The sequence below is a fragment of the Nuphar pumila genome, chromosome 7 (genome assembly GCF_984573655.1).
Source record: "Nuphar pumila chromosome 7, dmNupPumi1.hap1.1, whole genome shotgun sequence".
Taxonomy (NCBI): domain Eukaryota; kingdom Viridiplantae; phylum Streptophyta; class Magnoliopsida; order Nymphaeales; family Nymphaeaceae; genus Nuphar; species Nuphar pumila.
The window spans coordinates 9,979,552-10,003,152 of NC_143255.1; the positions used below are offsets into that span (position 1 = coordinate 9,979,552).

General features: G+C 38.5%; 1 protein-coding gene across 2 annotated transcripts; it reads left to right on the forward strand.

The window, feature by feature from the left end:
* The first annotated feature begins 664 nt into the window (after positions 1 to 664).
* Positions 665 to 17,124, forward strand: LOC149831097 (protein SUPPRESSOR OF FRI 4-like). 2 transcript variants are annotated; one of them, XM_090013659.1, is made up of 8 exons: positions 665 to 1,073; positions 2,535 to 2,635; positions 7,006 to 7,132; positions 7,541 to 7,965; positions 15,333 to 15,490; positions 15,624 to 15,677; positions 16,467 to 16,591; positions 16,841 to 17,124. In XM_090013659.1, the coding sequence occupies exons 1-7, from the start codon at positions 883 to 885 to the stop codon at positions 16,542 to 16,544; spliced, it is 1,134 nt and encodes a 377-aa protein (XP_089869785.1). In that variant the 5' UTR covers positions 665 to 882; the 3' UTR covers positions 16,545 to 16,591; positions 16,841 to 17,124. The 2 variants fall into 2 exon arrangements, with proteins under 2 accessions (XP_089869785.1, XP_089869784.1); XM_090013658.1 differs by having other exon boundaries at positions 16,467 to 16,857.
* The last annotated feature ends 6,477 nt before the right edge of the window (positions 17,125 to 23,601 follow it).

Here is a 23,601-nt window from a genome sequence, read left to right on the forward strand (position 1 = left end):
ATGAGTTCTCTTACAATGAACATGAGTTTAACTTAAAATAATAGAAGAGATCATGAGTTCTCATTGGCTCTCATAGAAAGTCACATCTCTTGAGGGCCAATGAGAAACTTCATCTAAACACCACCTAGCCTTACGTGCCTCAAATGCTTAATCAAACAAGTTATCTCAATTCAGACGAATCTTAGTTAAGCCAACACAGTGGAATTATCGACTCTTTAAATCTTCATAGGTCTTAGTTGCAAGGATTCAATTAATCAAGTTGTGACTACAGCACCATGAATTTGGATCAATAGAAGGCCACCCGCTGAGGTACAAGCCTTTGACTCAAGTCAACCCTCATCTCCAGCAGACCTAGCCAAACCCCCAAAACTTGCAAGTGTAATGGATTTTGACTTGGTCAATCTAAAGCAAGAAACAAGACAACATCACAACGTGTACTTTCGTTGGCTCAACCCATCGCTACTGTTGGCTCAGCCAGGACCAAAGACTTAACCCAGTCGGCTCAACATCTCTGGCTTAGGCGAAGCATGGGTTAGCTCAGCCATGACCAAAGACTAACCCAGTCAACTCAACCAACTCCTACCTGGGCTAGCTTAGTCAACGAGATGGGTCAACCCCAACTCTCATATAGGAGAGAGAGAGAGAAAGAGAGAGAGAGAGAGAGAGGGAGAGATTTCTTCCTCTTCTTGTTTTGAGAGTTTTCTTCCGCCCTCTTTCTCTGAGAAGAAGAAGAATTTCTCTCTTGGGTCGTGATCCAAAAGAGGAGGAAGGCAGAAACCCTAATTTTTCGTCTCCATTTTCTCTTTGTTTGAGAAGGAGGAAGGAGAAGGGAGGACGGGGTAATAGGAGAAGGGAGAAGAGAGGGGGAGAAAGTAGGGGAGAATGGGGAAGAAGAAGAAGAGGGTGGACAAGGTGTGGTGTTACTACTGCGATCGCGAGTTCGAGGACGAGAAGATCCTGGTGCAGCACCAGAAGGCGAGGCATTTCAAGTGCCATGTCTGCCACAAGAAGCTCTCGACTGCCGGGGGGATGGCGATCCACGTATTACAGGTCCACAAGGAGACCGTCACCAAGTATCGTGCTCTATCCCTATGCCTTTCCATATGTTTTTTTCGTTTTTTGGTAGTTTTTCATCTATTCCCTGATACCCTATCTGTAGTCATGCGTATCGCTAGGGATTTTGTCGATTCGTGGTATGATTGCGGCTTATTGATGAATTGGGTTTTCCCTCTTTTGGGGGTTTGTTTTGGATTCGTTTGGGTGGTGTGCTTGATTTGAAGTGATGAATGTTCTTTATTTTACTTTAGTGAAATTTTTTCTTTATGTCTGTTATTGATGCTTAATTTACACAGAATTAACAAATCTTAACATGATTGGAAGTTTATTTTATTAATAGGAGATCAAAGACAAGGTTTATGTAAAAATTTCAGAAGAAACTGAAGTGAAAATTTCTGTTGATGTTTACCTTTTTGGAGATTGTGGTAGGATTTGTGGCAGCTTCTTAGATAGGTGAGAAGCTCCCTTCTGGGAAACTAGCTTCGGAAGCGCGATGCTCCTAGCTTTCGAAACTTGATGAGAACCTCGATTCCCCACACATCTATTCTTCTTATATGTTCTCTTACTCAACTTTTCTTGTTTTTTATGTGTTTTCTCTCTCTTCTCACTCACTTCCATGTGCTTTCTCTAAATTGGTAGTCATCATTTTTAAATTTTGTTAAAAATTTAATTTTTACACTAAAAAACATGAAATTTAATATTTTCACTTTTATTTTAGTTTTTATTTGTGTTTCATTTTGATTCCTATTCAATTCTTATATTCTTTTTTTATTCCTCCCTTCCCTTTTCCTATACATTTTAAAATGCATCCCTTCTCGTTCCGCTTCCCGTATTGTTTCCCGCTTCCACTTCATAGTCTGGCAACCTTGGTTTATCATAGTTTACTTAGTAGATATCATGCATTCAATTAGGTATTTTTCATGCACGTGTTTTTTTGAGGGGTGAAAAATCAGTGGCTCATAATTTTTTGGTAAATTGATTTGATCCAAAACATGTTCCTTGGTAAATAAACAATTGTGAACACATCTACAAGTTCATCTTCAACAAAAAACACTTGCAACCACGTTTTTTGTCAGGACCTATCTTGGAACCTAACAAAAATGGGACCTGACTAGAACATTTCTCATTATATATATATATATATATATATTCACTTATTAAATGAATGAGCCCAACTTTCTCGCATGAAGCTCAGCTTGTTGACGATTCTGTGTATGTGAGTGAGTGTGATGTTATAGTTTTCATCATATTTTCTGAAAATGTAAGTGCTTCTCTGTTTTGGTTTGCATCTCAAAGCTTTTCCTGGTCTTTGTTTGAATGACATTGTTTGATGTGCTTGTTTCTGTTATTAAAGTATGGTCTGCCAGGTTTGTATGATCTTTTAATGTTTATTTGTTATCTTATATTTTCTGCTTTCTTTAAACTGCTGAGCATCTACAAAACTTGTATCTGTTTTTTGACCAAATTGTTTCTTTCAGTGTCCCCAATGCTAAACCAGGAAGAGAATCAACAGAAATAGAAATCTATGGCATGCAGGGAATTCCTGCTGATGTTATGGCAACCCACTATGGAGATGCAGGTGACTCTTTATTAATTTCTGCTTAATAAACTTACAGTAGGCTGCCAGCATCTTGATGTCTATGTCTTTATTTATTTTGAAGTCTATTATACTCTGCATTATGTCAAGTTTGATCTTGAAAAATATAATTCTTGACTTGGATAGTCTATTTCTTGCCAGAATCTTGATACCCATGTCTTTATCTTATTTTGAAGATTATACTCCACATTATGTCATGTTTGGTCTTGAAAGATATAATTCTTGACTTGGATAGTCTATTCCTCCAATACTCTTGATCTTCATCTTGGTCGACCTTGTAATTTTTTTCATCTCTCTCTCTCTGTGGCGCATGTTTGTGTGTGTTTATGTTTATGTGCTTCAAAATTTTGGTGGTCCGTGCTGTGTCTTTTGCATTTCATGATTTGAGTCACATGTGCACATAAGGCTCTGTTTGGGGGCCGTTGTTGGGAAGGGTGATGATAGGGGAGATGAAATTGGTGGATTTCCCAACAACATCCTCAAGAGTGTTGAAATCAGCCCATTTATAACTCCATCACCCCTTCTAACACCACCCCAATTTCTGTCTCCTCTCCCAAAACTGCCATCCCCCATCTCCACTCCCAACAATGGCTCCCAAACAGAGCCTAATTTGTTTTAGCTTTTTGGACACTGAATCATATTTCTGTTTTTTCTTTTCACAATAATTGTCTAAAACTTGTCAAGTGCATTTTATGTATTTTCATTAAAATGGTGAGAGGTACGCTTCTACTGCTTTGAGAACTGCTGTTTTTGCAATGGGTAAAAACTGGTTGTTTAATTGACCTACCCATGATATATCAAGGGTATGGAGCCTCATGTTAATTATAGTTTAAAAAATGTTCTATGTATTGGTTACTAGATAGTGTATCTACCTATAACATCTAATATATATATATATATATATATATATATATATATATATATATATATATATATATATATATATATTGAGAGAGAGAGAGATCATGCTAAATGGGCACGGTGCTAAATGAAACATGCTATTGGATTTCCGTTTTTTTTTTCTTTCAAAATTCCAGCCCCATAGACGTATTCAACATGATCGATTTACTAGAAATCGACACTTGGATCATGCATTTTGGATGAAAAAATGGTATTTTGAGCCTAAAAAATTTATGAAATTTCTAGACCGTTGATTTTTGAAATCTTAGAACCTATTCATGCATCAGAATCAAATGGTCCACAAAGTGATTCCTATAAAACCAAGCATATAGGTTACATATGTGCAGTCATAATTTCGAAAAAACACCGAAAATCCAATAGCATGTTTCATTTAGCACCATGCCCATTTAGTAGGTTCTCATTTCTATATATAATATGTGAACTAGGTATCTTCGATGTTTTTTTTTTCAAATCCAATCTTGCAGATGTGTTTGGCATGGTCCATTTGCTAGGAAACGATTGTTTGATCATGTATTTTTGATGAAAAAGTATGATTTTTGAATACTTGAATATTTATGAAAATTCTAAGCCGTTGATTTTCAAGGCTTAAAAGATTCTACTTTTGCGTTGTAATTAGTCGATCTAAGAGCTGATCCCTATAAAACCAAGCGTATAGATCACATCTGTACGGTAAAATTTGAGGAAAAAACCAAAAAACCCATGGCAATCTTTGTTCATATGCCAATTCACTTATTTTTAGTTCAACACATTCTAGAGGCCATATATATATATGATTTATATTTGCTACAATCGATTGTACCTATAATCAAGTTTGAATTTCACGATGCGATTTGTTTTGAAACATGCTTGATTTAGTAGGAATCAACTCTTGGATCATGTTTTTCGACAAAAAAACATGTTTTTAAGAGTCGGGAAAAATCGATGCCTTCATAGCCATTGATTTTTGGATCGCCGACAAACCTATATACAGGTCAGATTTCGATGATCCAAGAGCTGGTTCCCACTAAATAAAATATGTAGATCAAATCTATGATGTTAGATGTGAGAAAAAAACCAAACAAGGGGGTTCCACCCATTTGCTAGGTCGAATGTCGCAAATATTAACCCATATATATATGTATATATATGAGAATGAGGATTATCTTACCGCCTTTTTCGTTAGATTGCCATTAAGACCAAGGTTGTAAGTATCGTATCGTTAGCCGTATTAGTCGGGCCCAAAGTAACACTGTATCATATCATATCTTAAGCGTATTGTAAATTTTAATAAATTTTTTCAAAAAATCAAGAAAAATCAGAAAAAATTAGCAAAAATTATAAAAAAAACATATCACATGGAAAAATGATGAATTACACAAAATACAACCATAAAATCACATTTGAAGCATTTATGTCTCTATGAGCCACATAGGACATCGTCAAACATCAACTAATATATAATCATAGATAATATTGCATGCATATCTCACAACAGCAATGGAAAATATTAAATAGCTTACAATTAAGAACATGTCACAAGACTCATACTTTCATATTACATAAACAAAAATATTATGACAATAGTTGCACTCGATTTTCAATCGGCTTCCACTCATTACTTGAGTGAGTCGTTGCCATGCCAGATCATCTTATGTCATCTTTGTTAGAGGAGTCTCCAGCCTGATTTCTACCTTGATATAAATCTTTAATTTTTGTGGATCCAACTTCGCGCTAAGTTGATGGGGGGGGGGGGGGGGTTAGGGTGGCAATGCCCCCCAAAGCAATTTTTTTTGGAGAGTAGCTTTGTAATTTTACTCATAATAAAGATGTTTTTGCCTTAACCCATTTTCTTGAGTGAAAAATGATAAAAATGCATTTTTTTTTACCTTAACTCACTTTTTTGAGTGAAAAAATGGTGAAAATGCACTTTTAATGGCCTCTAGACAAATGGAGAAGTTACCCTTCAAAAAGTATTTAAAACCCAAAATGAAAAAGTAACTTTTAGCCTTTTTAAAGTTCATCGAAGGTATATCTTACGATACACCCTATATTGTACCATATAACACGATACAATGGTGTAGCATACGATACACTCAATACGGGTACGATACACACTCATATCGCGACACGAGTGTGTATCGTATCGAAAAACTCAAAAGTAACGATACGTATAGTACATATGATACTTACAACACCGATTAAGTCCCTCCAAAAATCATAGTTTTAGGTGTTTTATGCTTGATTTGAACCATTAGATGTATTCATCATTGTTTACTCGATAGAGAACATGCATTGGTTAAGAATCTTTATGCTCAGATGTGTACTTTAAAGAGGTAAAAAAATCAATTGTTGATATTGTACTAAAATTTTATGATAAAATATTCACATTTTTACATCAAATCAATTTGGAACGAAACTTGTTTCCTAATAAATAAGCAATGATAAACACATCTAAGGAAAAACTATGACCTTTGGAGGGTCCTAAAGTGACCTAACGAAAAAAGGGGCAGGATACCCCCCCCCCCTCTCTCTCTATATATATATGGTTTATCTAACATTATACTAGTTACATTTAACATTAGGTGCATTCAACTGATTGAAACAACCAAAATACCCTTAATAGTAATGAGTCTAATGACATTTTAAAAAATACGTGATCACTTTTTGGGGTCAAAGAAGTAACTTTAGCTTTTCAAATTCAATTTTGCAAAGTACACAAAAAAACAATTTTTTGAAAAAAGGTGTTTTGACTTTTTCCCCCCCTCCAAATCCAAAAGACTCACACTACCCATAAAAATGACCATGCATTTTAAAAAATGCTTTTAAGGGTACGTTTTAGTCTAATGCAACTAATGATCAATATACCTATTTTAATGTTAGATAAATCATATATATTGTATATGTATGCATATATGGATTTTTTTGTGATGATCACCAACTCTAACCAGTCCATCTATCTTATTTGACCCATTTGACTTATATTTGCATAAAGTACAAATACATTTTGAGAACACTTAAGTAAATAACGAATTACCAGTGGGTCACATATAGATGGATGTAGTACCTAACTTGTAAATGTCTCTCAATTTAGACCTCGTCATTTTCGGCATATGTGGAACCTGATCTCAGTCGTAGGTACTTGCTTATCTTATTTGCAGTTATACCTTATAAATTCGATTAATCATTGTATCTCATGTTTTTTTAGGATATGATGTCTTATTCACACACAAGCTTTGGCATGTTTAAGTGCATTTTGTGATGAATGTACAGTTCTTTATATAATTCTTATAACATTCATCTTCATTGCTTAGTAAATGTTATTTGGTTTATGATTTTTAAGTTCACTAAATGTATTTAGGTGATTATTTGCTTTGTACATGAGGGCTTACTGAAAATTTAACAATGGATGACTTAATATGATTGTAATACTAACATGCAACATTTGTTGGCAGATGAAGAGGTTCAAGCAAAGGTGGCAAAGGTTGAGGTTCCTACTCCTGGATTGGTTGGTAATCTGATACCAGGGTCAGTAGGTGTTGGATTACCTCCACAACCAGCTTATTCTGTTGGCTTGCCAAAGTATGGCTTCCCTCCTCCCTAGATATTTTTATATCCTAGTTCTTTCTTTAATAATTATTTGGGGGAAAGAACTTCATTTCTTTGTACATACCACGGTTTTATGAGTATACTATATCCTTTTGCTACAATCCAAGCATAAGCACTTGCCAGATAGCTAATCTGATAGTTGAGGTTGGGATAATTGGTGCTTCATTTCAGATATTGCTGACTGGGCACCAAAATATAGTTATGATAAAATTGTTAGCCAATGATTGTCATGAAATATTAGACACAAGTGCAATTATTCGATGGTAATTTTAGCTGGTTGCCTACAATTCCTTTTTATTTTAAATGCAATTGCTTTTTAGGGCGCAAAGATGCTGCATTATCTATTAACTAACAGCTATTTTTTCTTTTCTTTTTTTCCAGTTACAATCCTGCATATGTAACTTTACCAGCTCCGGGCTGGTCTGCTCCTGTGCGCCCAGAGCCTTGGTTTGCCCCAAATCCAGCAGTTTCTCTGCCTCCTGCTGTTTCTGTTTCCCTAGCACAAGTTCAACCCTTGTTTCCCATACAGAATATTAGGCCTCCCCTTCCACCCACAGCTGCTCCATCATTTCAAGCACCATTCCCAATCAGCCCACCTGGTCTCCCTTCGACAGCTCCACCTATTTCTCAACCATTATTTCCAATAACTGCTAGTAATAGTATTCCTAGCCAAAGTGCACCATTTGTGGCAACTGTAGTTCCTGCTGTTCCATCAACCTCTCCTGCTGAAATTAAGAGCCCAGCAGTTGCAAACTACTTGTATAGTTCGTCCATGGGGAGTAGTTATAGTGCTCCTAGTGTCCAAGGTTTGGATGCTTTCCTCTACTGGTTGAATAATGTATATGATTTGACACACTAGCTGACTTAGTTTCTGTTAACTTGAAGTAATTGTTCCTAATGTTGAAGCAGGTTCTTTTTTCCTTAATTGCCCTAGTAATGATTAAGGATTTCCTCTTTAATGAAATGTTCTGATGCTTTTGTTAATGTTTGATTATGATTGAAGCCATTTTGGATATAAACTTACCTATGTTTTGATTTGTATTCATTTTTGTGATGGATTTCAGTATCATTTACAAGAAAAAACTGCTATCAGTAAAGAATGTTTGCTTTGAGAACATATTAGTTCCTGTATTTTTCTATTATATTCTGACTTTATTGTCCTAAAATGGGAAAAAGAAATGACAATTAATTCTTTTCTGTTCATAGTCTTGTCAGAAGACCGACTCTTCATGCAGTTATTTACTATGTATATTTACTGTGTAATGGAGACATTGATCAGTTGGCTGGTCTCTTCTCCATTTGGTGACACAAGTGGCTATCATACATGGACTTTCCTTGGTGGTCTTCTTTTCCACCTGCTCCAGATGTGTGATGTGGTGGATTGTAAAAGTGACAGTAATAACTATTAGTGACGATATTGTGGGGGAAATCTACAATTTGAAGGATTCTGCTACCATCAATAACTTTAGGCTTGAGTCACAGAAAACAATAAGTAGATGATACCGTGAATTTACATTTAGAAGAAAAATAGATAGGATATATTTATTTATTTTATAGTAAAGATCATCAATGAACCTTATCATAAAGTTTAAGAAAATATTCAAAATTAGAGAAAAGGAAATAAGAATAAGTTTCTAAATATTTTTTATGAACATATCTAAATAAGTTAAGGAAAGAACATATTTTGGTCATCACTCAAAAAGACCTATTAGTCATTCTATAACCAGTCAATTGTGGCTCATAGGGTTGTTAAACTATCCAACTTGCTTGTTCTGGCTCCATGTAACATTGGTCACTTCAAAATGACCTGCTTCATACTTTTGATCCGGGATGCTGGTGGTGCTTTTGCGTGCTGCCACCTGTAGGCAAACAATAATTTATAGGCTACGTTGCATGTCTTTACAAATATGTCAACACTTCTTTATGTTTTCTCTTTATATGTCTTATTGTGACTCTTCATTTCTAGTGTGTAGGACTGGCAAACGAACCAAACAGGTTGTGAATGTGAATCGGCTCGGTTCGGCTCATCACAAACTTGTTTGTGATCAGTTCGTACAGTTGGCCAGCCGAGCCAGAAGCAGCTTGTTTAGCTTAACTGAGTCGAGCCCGAACACAGGGTCTTTGGCTCAGCTTGGCTCAGGAGATCTCGTATAGATAAAATAAATATATTTTTATGTATAATATACATTTTAAGTGTGATATATAAAAAGAAGAATGCATAAAATATATATAAAAAGCGAAGGATAAATGAAAAACCTATACATAAAATATGAACTATTAAGTGTAATATACTAATATACAAACAATATTTATTTTTTAAGAATAATATATAAAAAATACATATATTCCATGTATAAATAACATGAAAAACGAGCTAGCTCGTGTGGATGGGACGAGTCGCTTGGCATGGCTAAACACGAACACGAGCCGAGCCACGAGCTCAATCCATTGGTAAACGAGTCGAGCCTGAATATGCCCTGTTTGGTTCATTCGGCTCATTTACCAGCCCTACTGGTGTGTATATGTGTGTGTTTGCATGTGCATGCTTAATGGCCATTGATAAGTATTTCTATTTTTGTGATGCAAAGCATAGCGGGCTGCTGCTTTAAATTATATGCATCCAGTACCTTTTTAAAGGACTAAAAAGATGCTTCCCTCCTTGTACACAAAAAGTCATTACAACAATTCATATTAGGACAGACAGGAAACAAGGTTACCTTACCTAATATATATAGTATTTGAAATTGACTTAGGTCCTGTTTGGATCTATTTCTATTTATTGTTTATATATATATATATATATATAAGCACATTTTATAAAGAAGAATCTTGCCTTTACTTTTAATTACGTGAATGTTTAGATCACCAAACTATTTAAATTATAATGAAGAAGAAAATAAGATCAGTGACTAATGATGATGGTGGCGGTAATGGTGATGATTGTAATGGTGGTGGTGGTGACAGTGGTGGTAATGGTGATGGCAGTGGCGGCAATGGTTGTTGTTGTTGTTGTTGGTGGTGACGGTGAAGCTGTGGTACTGATCAATGTTGTTAGATTCACCAGGTGAATCAATTTCTTAAAAGAAATCCTTGAATCGAATTGTTTGTGAACCGACAACTTGTCACCATCAGATGACGTGTTATTAAACAATAAAAAATATTAAACAATGTTTTTAATCCCTTAAAAATATTAAAAAAATTGAATTAAAATGACAGGTGAATCGGACCCTTCTGAATTGGCTAAGGACAGATTCGATCTGAATTGGCCGATTCAGTCTGATTCTGACATTGGTAATGATGGTGGTGGTCGTGGTGGTGATGGGGGAGGGTGGAATGGAAGAAAATAACAACAACAACAACTCCGCCTTCATCCCAAAACAATTGGGGTCGGCGATATTAACCAACAAAGAAAATCATTCTGGGTCTTCCACATGAATCCTTCTCCTCCAATCATTTCTATCCAATGCCATGTCCTCGGTGAGGTTCAAAGCATTCATATCCTTTCCTATCATCTCCATCCAAGTCTTCCTAGGCCTACCCCGATCTCTTTTAACTAATATATTTTCCCATTTCTCCATCCTTCTAACTGGAGCATCATTAGGCCTTCGCCGAATATGTCCAAACCACCGTAAACGATTCTCTCTCATCTTATTTTCAATGGGTGCAACGCCTACCTTCTTATGTATCTCCTCGTTTCGAATCTTATCTTTTATTGTATTTTCACACATCCATCTAAGTATACGCATCTCAGCTACACTCATTTTTTTAATATGATGTCTCTTGGCAGCCCAACATTCCGTACCATATAGTAAAGCGGGCCTAATAGTCGTCCTATAAAACTTTTCCTTCAACCGCAATGGCATTCTACGATCGCACAACACTCCAGTTGCACTTTTCCATTTCATCCACCCAACCTTTATCCTATGATTTACATCTCCATCAATTTCTCCATACTTTTGAATGATAGATCCCAAATATTTGAAACAATCATCCACCGGTATTTCTTGCTCACCAAGCTTCACTAGACTCCCATCACTACTTCGTTGCTTACTAAACCGACATTCCATATATTCTGTCTTACTCTTACTCAACTTAAAACCTCTTGCTTCTAATGTCGGTCTCCATAATTCTAACTTAGCATTAACCCCAACTCTAGACTCATCAATCAAAACAATATCATCAGCAAACAACATACACCACAACACATTTTCTTGAATTGATCTCGTAAGCTCATCCATCACTATAGCAAATAGGAAAGGGCTTAAAGCAGATCCTTGATGTAACCCAACCGTTATAGGAAAATTGGTTGTCACCCCTCCACAAGTGCGGACATTGGTTACTACTCCTTTATACATATCCTTAATTATACTAATGTACTTGAGAGAAACACTTTTCTTCATCATTGTCCACCAGAGAACGTCCCTAGGTACTCTATCGTATGCCTTCTCCAAATCAATAAAAACCATATGCAAATCTTTGTTCCTCTCTCTATTTCTCTCAATAAGTTGTCTAAGAAGATGTATAGCTTCCATAGTTGATCTTCCAGGCATAAAACCAAATTGATTCTCCGATATCATGACAACCTTCCTCAACCTAGACTCAATCACCCTCTCCCAAAGTTTCATAGTATGACTCATGAGTTTTATACCACGATAGTTTGTGCAATCTTGTATATCACCCTTATTCTTATATAGAGGCACCAAAGTACTCTTCCTCCACTCATTAGGCATCTTATTTGTCCGCCAAATCTTATTAAAAAGATTTGTCAACCATTCTAAACCTTTCTCTCCCAAGCATTTTCAAGCCTCGATAGGTATACCATCTGGGCCAACTGCCCTTCTTGATTTCATTTTCTTCAAAGCCTCTGCAATTTCTTTCTTTTGAATCTTGCGCATGAAGTCACGATTCATCTCATGAAAAGGAATGGACAAGTATCCAAGATCCTGGGCATGACTTCCATTAAATAGCTTATCAAAATAATCTTTCCATCTCTCCTTAATCTCCTCATCTTTGACTAAAACCTTTTGTGTTTCATCTTTGATACATCTAATCATACCCAGATCCCTCGATTTCTTATCTCTTATCTTTGCAAGCCTATAAATATCCTTCTCGCCCTCTTTGGTATCCAACTTGTCATAAACCTCTTTATATACCTTATCCCTCGCGTTTCGAACTACTTTTTTAGCTTCCTTCTTTGCTATCATATACTTCTCCAAATTCTCCTTATCACGACTCTTACTTAGATTTCTATAACACTCTCTTTTAACCTTAATAGCTAATTTGACATCCTCGTTCCATCATGATATATCCTTACCTAACGGTGCACCGCCTTTAGACTCACCCAATACCTCCTTAGCCACCTTTCTCATGCCACCCGCTATCTTATTCCACATTGATTCTGAATCCTCCTCGATACACCAATCAACTTTCTTAACTACCTGCTCTACAAACATTCTTTGTTTAGCTCCTTTCAGTGCCCACCACTTAATTGTAGGATCTATCCTATGTCTATCCCTTTTGCAGCATTGTCTAATTCTAAGATCTAAAATTAAGACTATGTTGTGTAGCTATACTTTCTCCCGGTATAACCTTACAATCGATGCAACAACCCCTATCTCTCTTTCTAAGTAGGAAAAAATCTATCTGACTCGTATTAACCCCACTTTTAAATGTTACTAGGTGAGACTCCCTTTTCCTAAACCAAGTGTTTGCTAAGATCATATCATAGGACAAACCAAAATCTAAAATCCTTTCTCCACTTTTGTTTCTTTCTCCTATACCATAGCCTCCATGGATACTCTCAAATCCATCCCTACTAATGCCTACATGTCCATTAAGGTCACCGCCGATGAAAAGCTTTTCACCATAAGATATCTCTTGTACTACTCCATCTAAATCTTCCCAAAATTGACGCTTAATGGAATCATCTAAACCTACTTGAGGTGCATAAACACTAATAATATTAATAATATCCGTACCTATTACTAATTTAATAAGTAAAATCCTATCACCCTTCCTACGGACCTCAACTACATTATCTATAAACTCACGACTCATAACAATCCCTACTCCATTCCTATTTCTATTTATTCCTGTATATCAAATCTTATATCCCCAAGGTTCTATCACTTTTGCCTTCTCACCTACCCATTTGGTCTCTTGTAGACATAAAATATCAATCTTTCTCCTACACATAACATCTACTAACTCTACCAACTTACCAGTTAAAGACCCTATGTTCCAAGTGGCTAACCTAATTTTATGGTCTTGGACTAACTTCTTTACCCCCACCCGTCCAATAAAGTGAGGGAACCCTTGCCTATTTGACACCACACCCGGGTGCCGGTGTGACGCGTCGCTTCCGGGCGACGACCTAGCAACCCTTGCCCATTTATCACTGCCTCCGGGCCTATAGAGTACATCGCGTCGCTCAGTAGGGAACGCCCCAACGAAATTCTCATATTGGTTCATATTCATAGGGTATGACTAAGTTTTTTATGCTGGCTGTCACTGGCCTACCGCAACCCTCCTCCTTTATCCGGGCTTGGGACCGGCAGTGTGTAACTAAGTAGTTATAAAAAGAAAATAAGTAGTTATAAAAAAAAAATTAGGTCTCTCCCTATTTTTGAAAAAAGGAGTAGAATTTTAGAATTCATTAAAAAATTTAAAAAAAAATCCAAACACCGAAACTTTCTATTTAAAATAAATATAAATGGTAAGGAGCAATTTATAAAGTGATCTAAACAGGGGGTTAGAGTCTAAAGAAAATCACGCTCAGAAGTTCCATTTATTGACAAATAATAAGAGAAATTAGTAAAACGTTTCTGGTTCTGAAATTCCTTCATTTCTTTTTAAAAAAATTTATTGTTTTCTTTCTCTGGTGAGATATATAATTCTGTTGCATTAGCATCTTGTTTATTTTATATGTGAATCGTAGATACCCACTGGTTAATTTTGGATATGTGAATTGAAATAATATGGTGCTATCCCTTTCCTAACCGTGTATTTTATTAGCGGTTACAGAATGAGGTCTCTTGCAAACCTGCTATTGATGAAACTCTCCTGCATTCTTTATTTGTCTGTACCTCTTACTAAGTTTGCAATTGTCATACTTATTAAAGAAATCCATGCTATGATTTTCAGATTCTCTGGCTTTTTAGCAAACTAATGACCAGGAAAAACATTTATTTAGTGAGATCATATCTCAGGTTTTCGGGAGTAAATTTATTGTAGAAATCAGTATTAGTTGCCCTTCCATGCTATCATTTCAGTTGTTTCTTCATGCATCAATGTTTTTGTATAGTAATAGTAAAAATGATTGCACTTCATCATTATTGCTAAATACCATGATAATCAAAAGCTTCTCAGGTAATGACAAAGTTATTTTAGTTTCAACTAAAATATTTTAGGTTTATTATAATATTCAGCAAAAATGTTGCTAATTTATGTTCATGTTTTCAGTTATTTATTAAATTTCCAATTTGTTTTAGATTACTGTCTTGCTGAAGACAGATGCACGGTTTACACCCTTCTTTTTCCTTGTTTATATTGGTTGATTTTCTTTTTGCTTTCTTCTGGCCACTCAGCCACTGTAACAAGATAGGTGAAAGAGTAAGTACCTGAGCGGTATTCTCCCTCACTATGACTTCTAGTATGAGGAGTTAATGTTCTGCTGTAAAGGAATTAGTAAAGCTGAAGTGTGGAAATCAGGTGTCCTGATTGCGATGCAAGCTTGAGCAATTTCTAGAATGTTATATGATATGAAATTTCATATCTTACAGTTATCACTAAAATGCATCTTCCTTGACAATCCATGTATGAAACTGAGTAAAATTCTGTTCTCTCTGCCAGTAAAACCAAGTCTGCATATTCACAGTTGTATTATGTTGCTGCCTTCAGAAACTGAAGCAGTAATGTTTATGTATTAAAGTGATAGGATCACTTCATGTTATTCTTTTGAATTGATCGTCTGATTCCTCTGCCACCTGCATTTGATAATTAATGTTGATAGCTGTTCTTTTGGAACTCAGTTGCTGCTACATACACTGATCTATGTATTATGACCATTTTAGTTTGTTTATGCTGCTCTTTTGTTTCTCTGCACTTTTTCATTTTCCTTGCCTCACCTTGTGATCTTATCCTTCTAACGTTGGCTTACATGTGTTTTCCTTAGGTGGTATTTCTTTCTCCAATTCTCACATGTATGCTTCGGGTCCTAATACTGGTGGTCCTTCAATTGGTCCCCCACCTGTGATATCTAACAAAGTTCCAGCTTCTCAACCTGCCACTAACGAGGTCTACTTAGTTTGGGATGATGAGGCAATGTCAATGGTTAGTAGGTTAAAATCTTTTTTGTGACATTTGTTGAATGCACTATATTTGTTTTTGGAGAATGTAAAAGCATGATATGAGGTTAGTTCTAACATTCAATATGTCGTCCTGTAATTTGTTAAATTTCTCTCAGGAGGAAAGGAGAATGTCCTTATCAAAGTATCAGGTGCATGATGAGACAACACAGGTAAGTTGTACCGTGTCACTTGATATTTGATTCCAATGGTTGCACAAGTTGCTGTGTACTTCCAAGTAGGTTGGTTGCTTTCTCTCTGTTTCTATGTTTCTGGCTCCAATTTGTCATATTGTAAAGGATTGACAGTTTGATCCTAGAGCCACATATTCGTGCTAGTTTTTCCTCGAGGTGAAAGGTAGTTCTGTGATACTCATGAATAGCAACAGTATATGGAGGCATGGGACTTATGAAGGCCTTCATTAAAAGAAAGAGTAGATTACAGATTAAAAAATTTTCTCTAAACCTCAGGATTATTTTTTCATGCTTCAACTTTTTCTGTTTTCCCTTTGAGGTCTTGGATTTCATATCGTGGACCGAGGGGGGGGGGTGCACACACTAAAAACTGATACATGTAAGAGAATGACCGAACATGTTTATGATTTTTTAGGGTTCTTTAAGCTAGTAGCATCAGGCCAGTATAAAAATATGCAAATTGCTTATACATCTTTTCTTTTCTAATTTATTCCATGAGACTTTTGAATGCCAATTTTTATTCGTTCTCCCTATGCTTCATAACAAGTGTGGAACGAGAATATGGCCTCCAGGCTTTTGTCAATTCATAGCATTTCTTGTTATCTTTTTTGGTCACTCGTGCAATCAGACATTGCCACAGGTCAGATTTTCATTCAGCTTAGATGTTTTATATCTCTTGCAAAAAAAGCTAATAGATTTTGCTTAGACTTGTGCTTGATCTGCTTCCAATTCCATTCTAATGTTCGTCATGGTGATTTGTTCTTTCAGATGAACTCCATTGACGCAGCTATTGACAAAAGGATACTAGAGAGCAAACTTGCTGGACGTATGACATTTGAAATTTGAGGCTGTAGAATCTCCTTTGAATTTCTTTCTACAGTTTGAGATGCGAGGTATTTCAGTAGAGCGAGGAAATCTTGCGCATACCACAGCATTGATGCTGTTCTGGCATTTTTGAAGTAAATTATGAGGGATTTGTGGGGGGAATATTGGGTTATAGTGATCTTATCTTGTATACGATGAGAATGTTAGGTGTCATTCTTTCTAATGGTATACAATGCAAGGAATATGTCGTTCGTTGTTTTGAGCTATTCTCATAATGTCATCTACTTATTTTGTATTCCTTAATTTTCCCTTTCTAGATTGGAGTTTGCTTCTATTTCAAGTGTTGCTAGCCGGTTACAAATGACTGCAGGATCTTTAAATTCTAAACTATTGGGCCTTGTTCTCTTGTCTGGGACTTGTGCTGGACCCAGAGCTGGATGTTGTGTATGATCCGAAGATATTATGATTCACGCTACAAAATGAGAGGGCCTTAATCTCCCAGCTTGGCCACTATATGTCACAAGGGCGCTCTATTTTCGCCCCCGCATCATGTCTCCTTGTATCAGTCATATTGAAAACTTTATAAAGATGACCATATCCTTATATCTGCTGTTTTGACATAATTTAATGGAGAGAGAGAGAGAGAGAGAGAGAGAGAGAGAGAGAGAGAGAGAGAGAGAGGGAGAGGGACTGGGTGGGGGTGGGGTCAGCACAAGTGACGTTTTTGACATATTTTAGGTTCTGTTTGGGAGCCAGTGTTGGAGAGGAGATGAAAAGGGTGAAAGGAATGGAGAAGATGGGAGATGATGCTTGAGTTGGCAACTACATCCAATGTAGTTGAAAATGGCTCTTCTCCACTCTCAACACCACCAAAGGGTTTGTGGTATTAATTAAACCCTCATTAAATACCATTTCAGGCTCCCGAACATAGCTTTAGTTTATCTATTAATAGTTTATATGCTAAATACTAGAGAAAACGTGTCTATAGTGTCTTATTTTTCATCAACTAAATTCGGAGGGGGGAGCTCAACTTCTAGGTGGTGTACTGCTACCCCCGCCTCCCATGCTCTCCGATTCCCCCCCTCCCTCTGCCTCTACCCCCACCTCTTCCACCAGACGTTCAACCTACCTGCGACTCTTTTTTTCTTAATGAAAGGCAAGATGGGGTTAAGCAGCCCCCTACCAGTTATACAACGATACCATTGGGATTTGAACTTGCAACGTCCCGACACAAGGTGACGTGCACTGGCTGCTCCTACCAGACAAGGCTGTTGGTCACCAGTGTTCATGGGCTTCTGTTGTGGAAGGGTTGCCATCCAGTTCAAAAATCTCTTTTGGGTTACCAGCCATTAGATTCACTAATGGTGTCAAGCACAACCAAATGTTTATACCTGCTCCTCGCTATGATTTTATGTTACAGCCCTTACAATGGAGTGCGATTGCAGGGCTTTCAGGAGGAAAGTACTACAGGCGGTTGGAATTCAACTGTATATTCAAGACTCGACCACGTAAGGCAGGGTGGTCATGGAGCCCCACCCCGGGGTTTTCCTCCCTTCGGCGAGGGTTCCTTGTCATAAAAAAAAAATTATATATTCGAGACTTTGCTAAGCTGTTGGCTTCATTTCAAAGCCTTGCAATTCACTGAACTGAGAAACTGTTTGTTTCTGATACACGTGTTGAGTGAGCAAGATCTGCAAACCGTTCTCTGTAAGGGATCATGGCGCATTTGCGGAAGAACCTTGGTAGCCAGCCGTTGGCAACCAGGCACGCGGTTAAAGTTGAAAGTGAGCAATCGGGTCCCTATTTGGATTCGCCTTTCCGATCTCTAACTTGAACTTTGGAACAAGGATTTTTTTTTTAAAGTGTTGCCGAGTATCATGGAAGAATTCTTATTGAAGTTGATCATATCACCAGCACTTTGGGCAGAGGGCACTTTGCTCGGATTCGCCTCGAGATCCCAATTAACTTTTCCCCACAACCCTGTATGGAGATTCAAATTGAAATTGGGCTGCTTTTTTAGCAGAGTATCGAATACTACAAGAACTATGACAAGCTCTGCTCCGTCTGTGGCTCCTTCCACCATTCGAATGTCACTTGTCCCAAACGTACACGGGACACGCCATCTCGCACTCTGAAGGAAGATGGATGGACACAGGTACACATGGCCAAGCGCTCTGAAAACGAAGTACGGGCATTCCAAAGCCCCCATCTGCGAACCGATTCTCAGTGTTGGCTCAGGACGATGGTGGTGAAGAGCAAGAGAACCATTCCTCAGTCTTGGGATCACGGATCCAAGATTCAAAGGCAATGATGACATGAACACTGAATCCCCTCCAGGGTTTGCTGTATCTGCAACCAAGAACAATGAGAAGCCTCTGAAAGTGGCTATAGAACTCCCCCACGATGCTGGAACTCATGAAGAAGGCTCTTATGTTTGAAGTTGATGTCTCACCTTTCCTTTCAAAAAAACATTCACTGCCACTGGGGCCTACATGCCCATTAATCCTTGCCACCGTGAAGCAGCTCTTGATCATCTGAGTTTGCATCTGCTTGAGTAAGGTCAACCATCCATCATTAAAAGGTGGACCCAGGCATGTGCCGTTTACTATCGAGAGTGGGTCGTATTAATTTGGTTAGATTCATTGATCTCCTGTTGTGCTGCATTTTTTACTACTTTTTAAGTTGCTGCTGAAGGTTGAAAAAACGATTAATCATCATCTTCCAAAGGTTCATATGGTCAGGCAAATCCGAGGGCTACCAACCTCTTGATCTAGGGGGACTGAGGATTCACAATCTCCATAAATTTAATAAGGCACTTTTAACAAAATGGTTATGGAGGATCTATAAGGAGGGCAAAATTGCGGTTATCTTCTCGAAAAATATGATATAACTGGTTGACCTTGGAGTTGGTCGAAAAAACAGAAATGAAAAAGAGGCTCGGGGATATGGAAGGGGGTGGATAATGGTTCTTGATGAGTTTTGTCAGGTCATTAGGATGGTCGTGGGAGATGGTAGAAGGCAATGTTTTGGCAGGATTGTTGGGAAGATTGTAGTTTTTAGCCTTCCCTAACCTGTATGAGGCAGCAAGAGGTAAGTTTGTACGGGTCTCACAGGTCTGGTCTGCAACGGGTCATGGGAGATTGTGTTGCGAAGGGACCCCACTGATTTGGTATTTCAGCAGTGGTCGGTCCTTACGAGCCAACTATCACACCTTTTGCTTGAGCATAGTGGACGTTAACGAGGAATGGTCTTTTTACAACCTCTTCTCTTAACAGGGACTTGGGAACCCAACGGCGCATTGGCTTCCGAAAAGGGCATTGTGGGGCAGGTGTCTCCTACTAAGGGGATCACTTATGAGCTGATAAGTAGGTAGGGATGGCAATCAGTGGCGTGGCTAGGATTCATGTGAGGGGGAGCAAACAGGGGTGTAGCAAAAAAAAAAAAAAATTGGCGTGATAGTCGGGTGTTCGAGGGCAGCGCCCCGATTTTTTTTTTTTGAGATAAAATAAAAAATGGCTACAATTATTAATAAAAAATTAATTCATATGGACAAATCAAACTATTTGCTGCAGTCAGGGCTGCGCTAGGACTGGGCTAAAAAAATGGATAAAAATCTATTTCATATGGAATCGGGGCTGGGCTAGGACTGGGATTTAAAAAAAAAAAAAAATTAACTGTTTCGGGAGGCAGGACTGGGCTGCGGGGGCGGGGACAGGGTCTCCACCCCGCCCCGTCTCAAGATTAGAACCTCCATCCCCGCCTCCATCCCTGCACGGGGATGGATTTTAACCTCCACCCCCACCTTCATCCCCGTTTCATGTCTTTCATCCCCGGTTCAAATGGGGATGAGGCGGGGCAGGGCCCGTTTCCCCGCAGTCTATTGCCATCCTTTAGAAGGACTGGGGATGGGATGGGGCGGGGCGGGGCGGGGAAAAGTGTACGTCCATCCCCACCTCCATCCCCGAACGGGGATGGATTTTAACCTTCGTCCCCGCCTCCATCCCCGTTTCATACCCTTCATCCCCGGTCGAAATGGGGCGAGGCAAGGCCCCGCTTCCCCTCAGTCCACTACCATCCCTATAAGTAGGGATGGCAGTAGACCTGGGGAAAACGAGGACCCATCCAAACCCACCTCATTTGGGGCGAGGATGGAGGACATGAAACGGGAATGAATGATGGAGGTGAAAATCAAAACCCGTGTGGGGATGGAGGCCAATCTTTGTTATTAAAATTACTAATATACCCTTATTATTTTATAAAATAACATTCAAATCCCTTATATATTTGTTTTCTAACCTTAAGTTTCATGACCCCTTTCTCTCTTCTCTCCTTCCGCGTAGGGATCACAGTGGACCAGGGAAAACGGAGATCTGTCTGAACCCGCTACATTTGTGGGCAGATATGGAGGACATGAAATGAGGAATTGACCGGGGATGAAGGTGAAAATCAAAACCTTTGCGAGGATGGAGAGAAAAAAATTGAAACGGGGTGGGGGTGAAAGAAAAAATTTTGAAACAGGACCGGGGCGGAGAACTTGTCCCCCGCACCCACCCCGGTTCACTGTCATCCTTACTGATAAGTATTGCAGGGGGAAGGTTAAGCATTGGGGGATCCACTTTGCAAGCAGATGTGTTGTGTGTCGATGCAAAGAGGAATCACTCTCTCACCTATTTTGGAACTATGCCCATATGCGCAGCATGTTGAACCAAGCTTGGGGAGACTTAAACCTTAAATTTATCTCCAGCAATGGCCTTATTGAAGTCCCAGACCCCATCAACAGTTTACTTGGTCGAACCATCGCAAGGGGAAAGACTTAATATTTTGCAAGTTTGACTGGGTGTTCATTAACCATGATTGGCTGGCTCATATGGGTACCCACCATCAGCTACGGGCCCTTCTTCGTACTGTCTCCGACCACTCCTTTGCTCTTCTCCTTTTGTTATTCAGATTTTTCAAACCATGGCTTCTTCATGACCAATGTATAGTGATTGTTAAATGGTGTCAGCAAATTCGTGCTCTCGGGTGCCCGATGGAACGCGTAATCAACAAATTATATAAAGTACAACATCAGCTAAAAATATGGAACAGATATTTCATTGTGGATGTAGGTAGCGATTATACGAGAGAATCTTGAGTCCAATGCTATGGCTACTGCAGAAGGAAATGAGGAAGTTGTGGCTCGGGAACCGAAACTTCGTAATGAGCTACAAACTGCCCTTAAAGAAGAGGACTTGGAGACAAAAATCAAGGTTAACACGGCTTAAGCATGGTGATGTGAATAGCTCTTTTTTTCATTCTTATGCAAGTGGCCGGCGTAAACATAACACCATCCATTCCATTGACCAACTTTGAGAACCTTCTAGTGCATGCAACAGGCCGCTCAAGATTTTTACCTAGTTATTCTCACAAAAGAGTAGCATTTTGGTGGTATGTTTCAGATCAGATAGATTGAAATGAGATTGAGAGAGTGAACAATCGTTTCTCACAGAGAAAGGAAAACTTCGTATGGAAGAATAAGAATTTTGTATATTACTTTTACAGGACGCGCGAGGCTTGATATAGAGCCACAATGAACAGATAAGGAAAGAGCAAAAAAACAAAAAGAGGTTACATCCCCGATCCCTGCCTACAAGGTCGGGTTTCCATCTATGCAAAACAATCTTCTGTTACAATCTTCTATTATACGATATGCGTGACTATAGGAGTGATAAGATCGCTCCAATACTCCCCCTCAAGGTGGCATGTGTAAGTCGATAACAGTCATCTTGGACAATAGCTTTGACAATTTTGGCGCTGGAAGAGCTTTGGTGAATATATCAGTGAGTTGATGTTGCTTCCTGATAGGGAGTAGCTTCAAAACACCTTCTGCAATCTTGTCACGCACAAAGTGGCAGTCGATTTCTATGTGTTTAGTTCTCTCGTGAAACACAGGGTTATTTGCTATGTGTATAGCTGATTGGTTATCACAGAAGACCAAGGTCGGTGCATCCATTTGTACGTGGAAAGCTTGAAGTAGTTGTCATACCCATACGATCTCTGAAGATACAGATGAGATCACTCTATACTCTGCTTCGGCGGATGATTTTGAGATAGTTAGTTGCTTCTTGGCCCTCCATGAGACCAACGAGCAGTAGCCAGTCGTAGATCTCCTAGTGTCTGGACATGCTCCCCAGTCGGAGTCTACGAAGGCTTTGAGTTGTATATCTGCATCAGCAGAGGAAAGTAACCCCTGGCCTAGTGTGTTCTTGAGATATCTCAATAGGTGATGAACGCCATCCATATGGGGTTTCCTTGGATGTGCCACAAATTGACTCAATTTGTGGACGGCAAAGGTGATATCTGGCCAAGAAACAGTCAAATAAAGAAATCTTCCTATGATTCTCCAATACTAAGAGGAGTCCTAAAGAGTGTCTCCTTCTGTAGAACTCAACTTTAATTGTGGATCCATAGGGGTTGATGCTGGCTTGCATCCTAAAAACTCAGTGTCTTCACGTATCTGCAAGGAGTAATGTCGTTGGGAGAGCACAATTCCTTTTCTTGGTCTGGAAATTTCAAGTCCTAGGAAGTACTTGAGAAGGCCAAGGTCCTTCAGTTTGAACTGAGAGTTTAAATTCCTCTTCAGAGTCTGTATGTGATTGGAATCGGATCCAATGATGATGATATCATCAACGTACACTAGTAAAGCCACAAAATTTACGCCTGATCCCTTTGTGAATAGAGAGTAGTCCAACCTGCACTGTGTAAATCCTTGCTCAATTATTGCGCTAGGCAATTTTGCAAACCATTGTCTTGAGGATTGCTTAAGTCCATAAATGGATTTTTGCAATTTGCATACAATCTTCTCCTCCTTTCCTCGAGCAGAGGCAAATTCTTTGGGACAATATAGACTTCCTCCAATAAATCCCCATTCAAGAAGACGTTATTAACATCCAACTAAGCTAATTCCCAGTTGTGTTTGGCAGTGATGGCCAAAAGTAGTTTCACAGTGACCAGCTTTGCTACAGGTGAAAAGGTTTCTGTAAAGTCCAAACCTTCCTGTTGTGTGTACCCCTTTGCAACTAACCTTGCCTTATGTCTC

Bases quoted from the DNA above. Each gene is read 5' to 3' on its own strand.
- LOC149831097 (XM_090013659.1), top strand. From the start codon at position 883: ATGGGGAAGAAGAAGAAGAGGGTGGACAAGGTGTGGTGTTACTACTGC. The intron at 2,636-7,005 runs GTGACTCTTTAT...ATTTGTTGGCAG, and splicing joins AACCCACTATGGAGATGCAG to ATGAAGAGGTTCAAGCAAAG. The intron at 15,491-15,623 runs GTTAGTAGGTTA...AATTTCTCTCAG, and splicing joins ATGATGAGGCAATGTCAATG to GAGGAAAGGAGAATGTCCTT.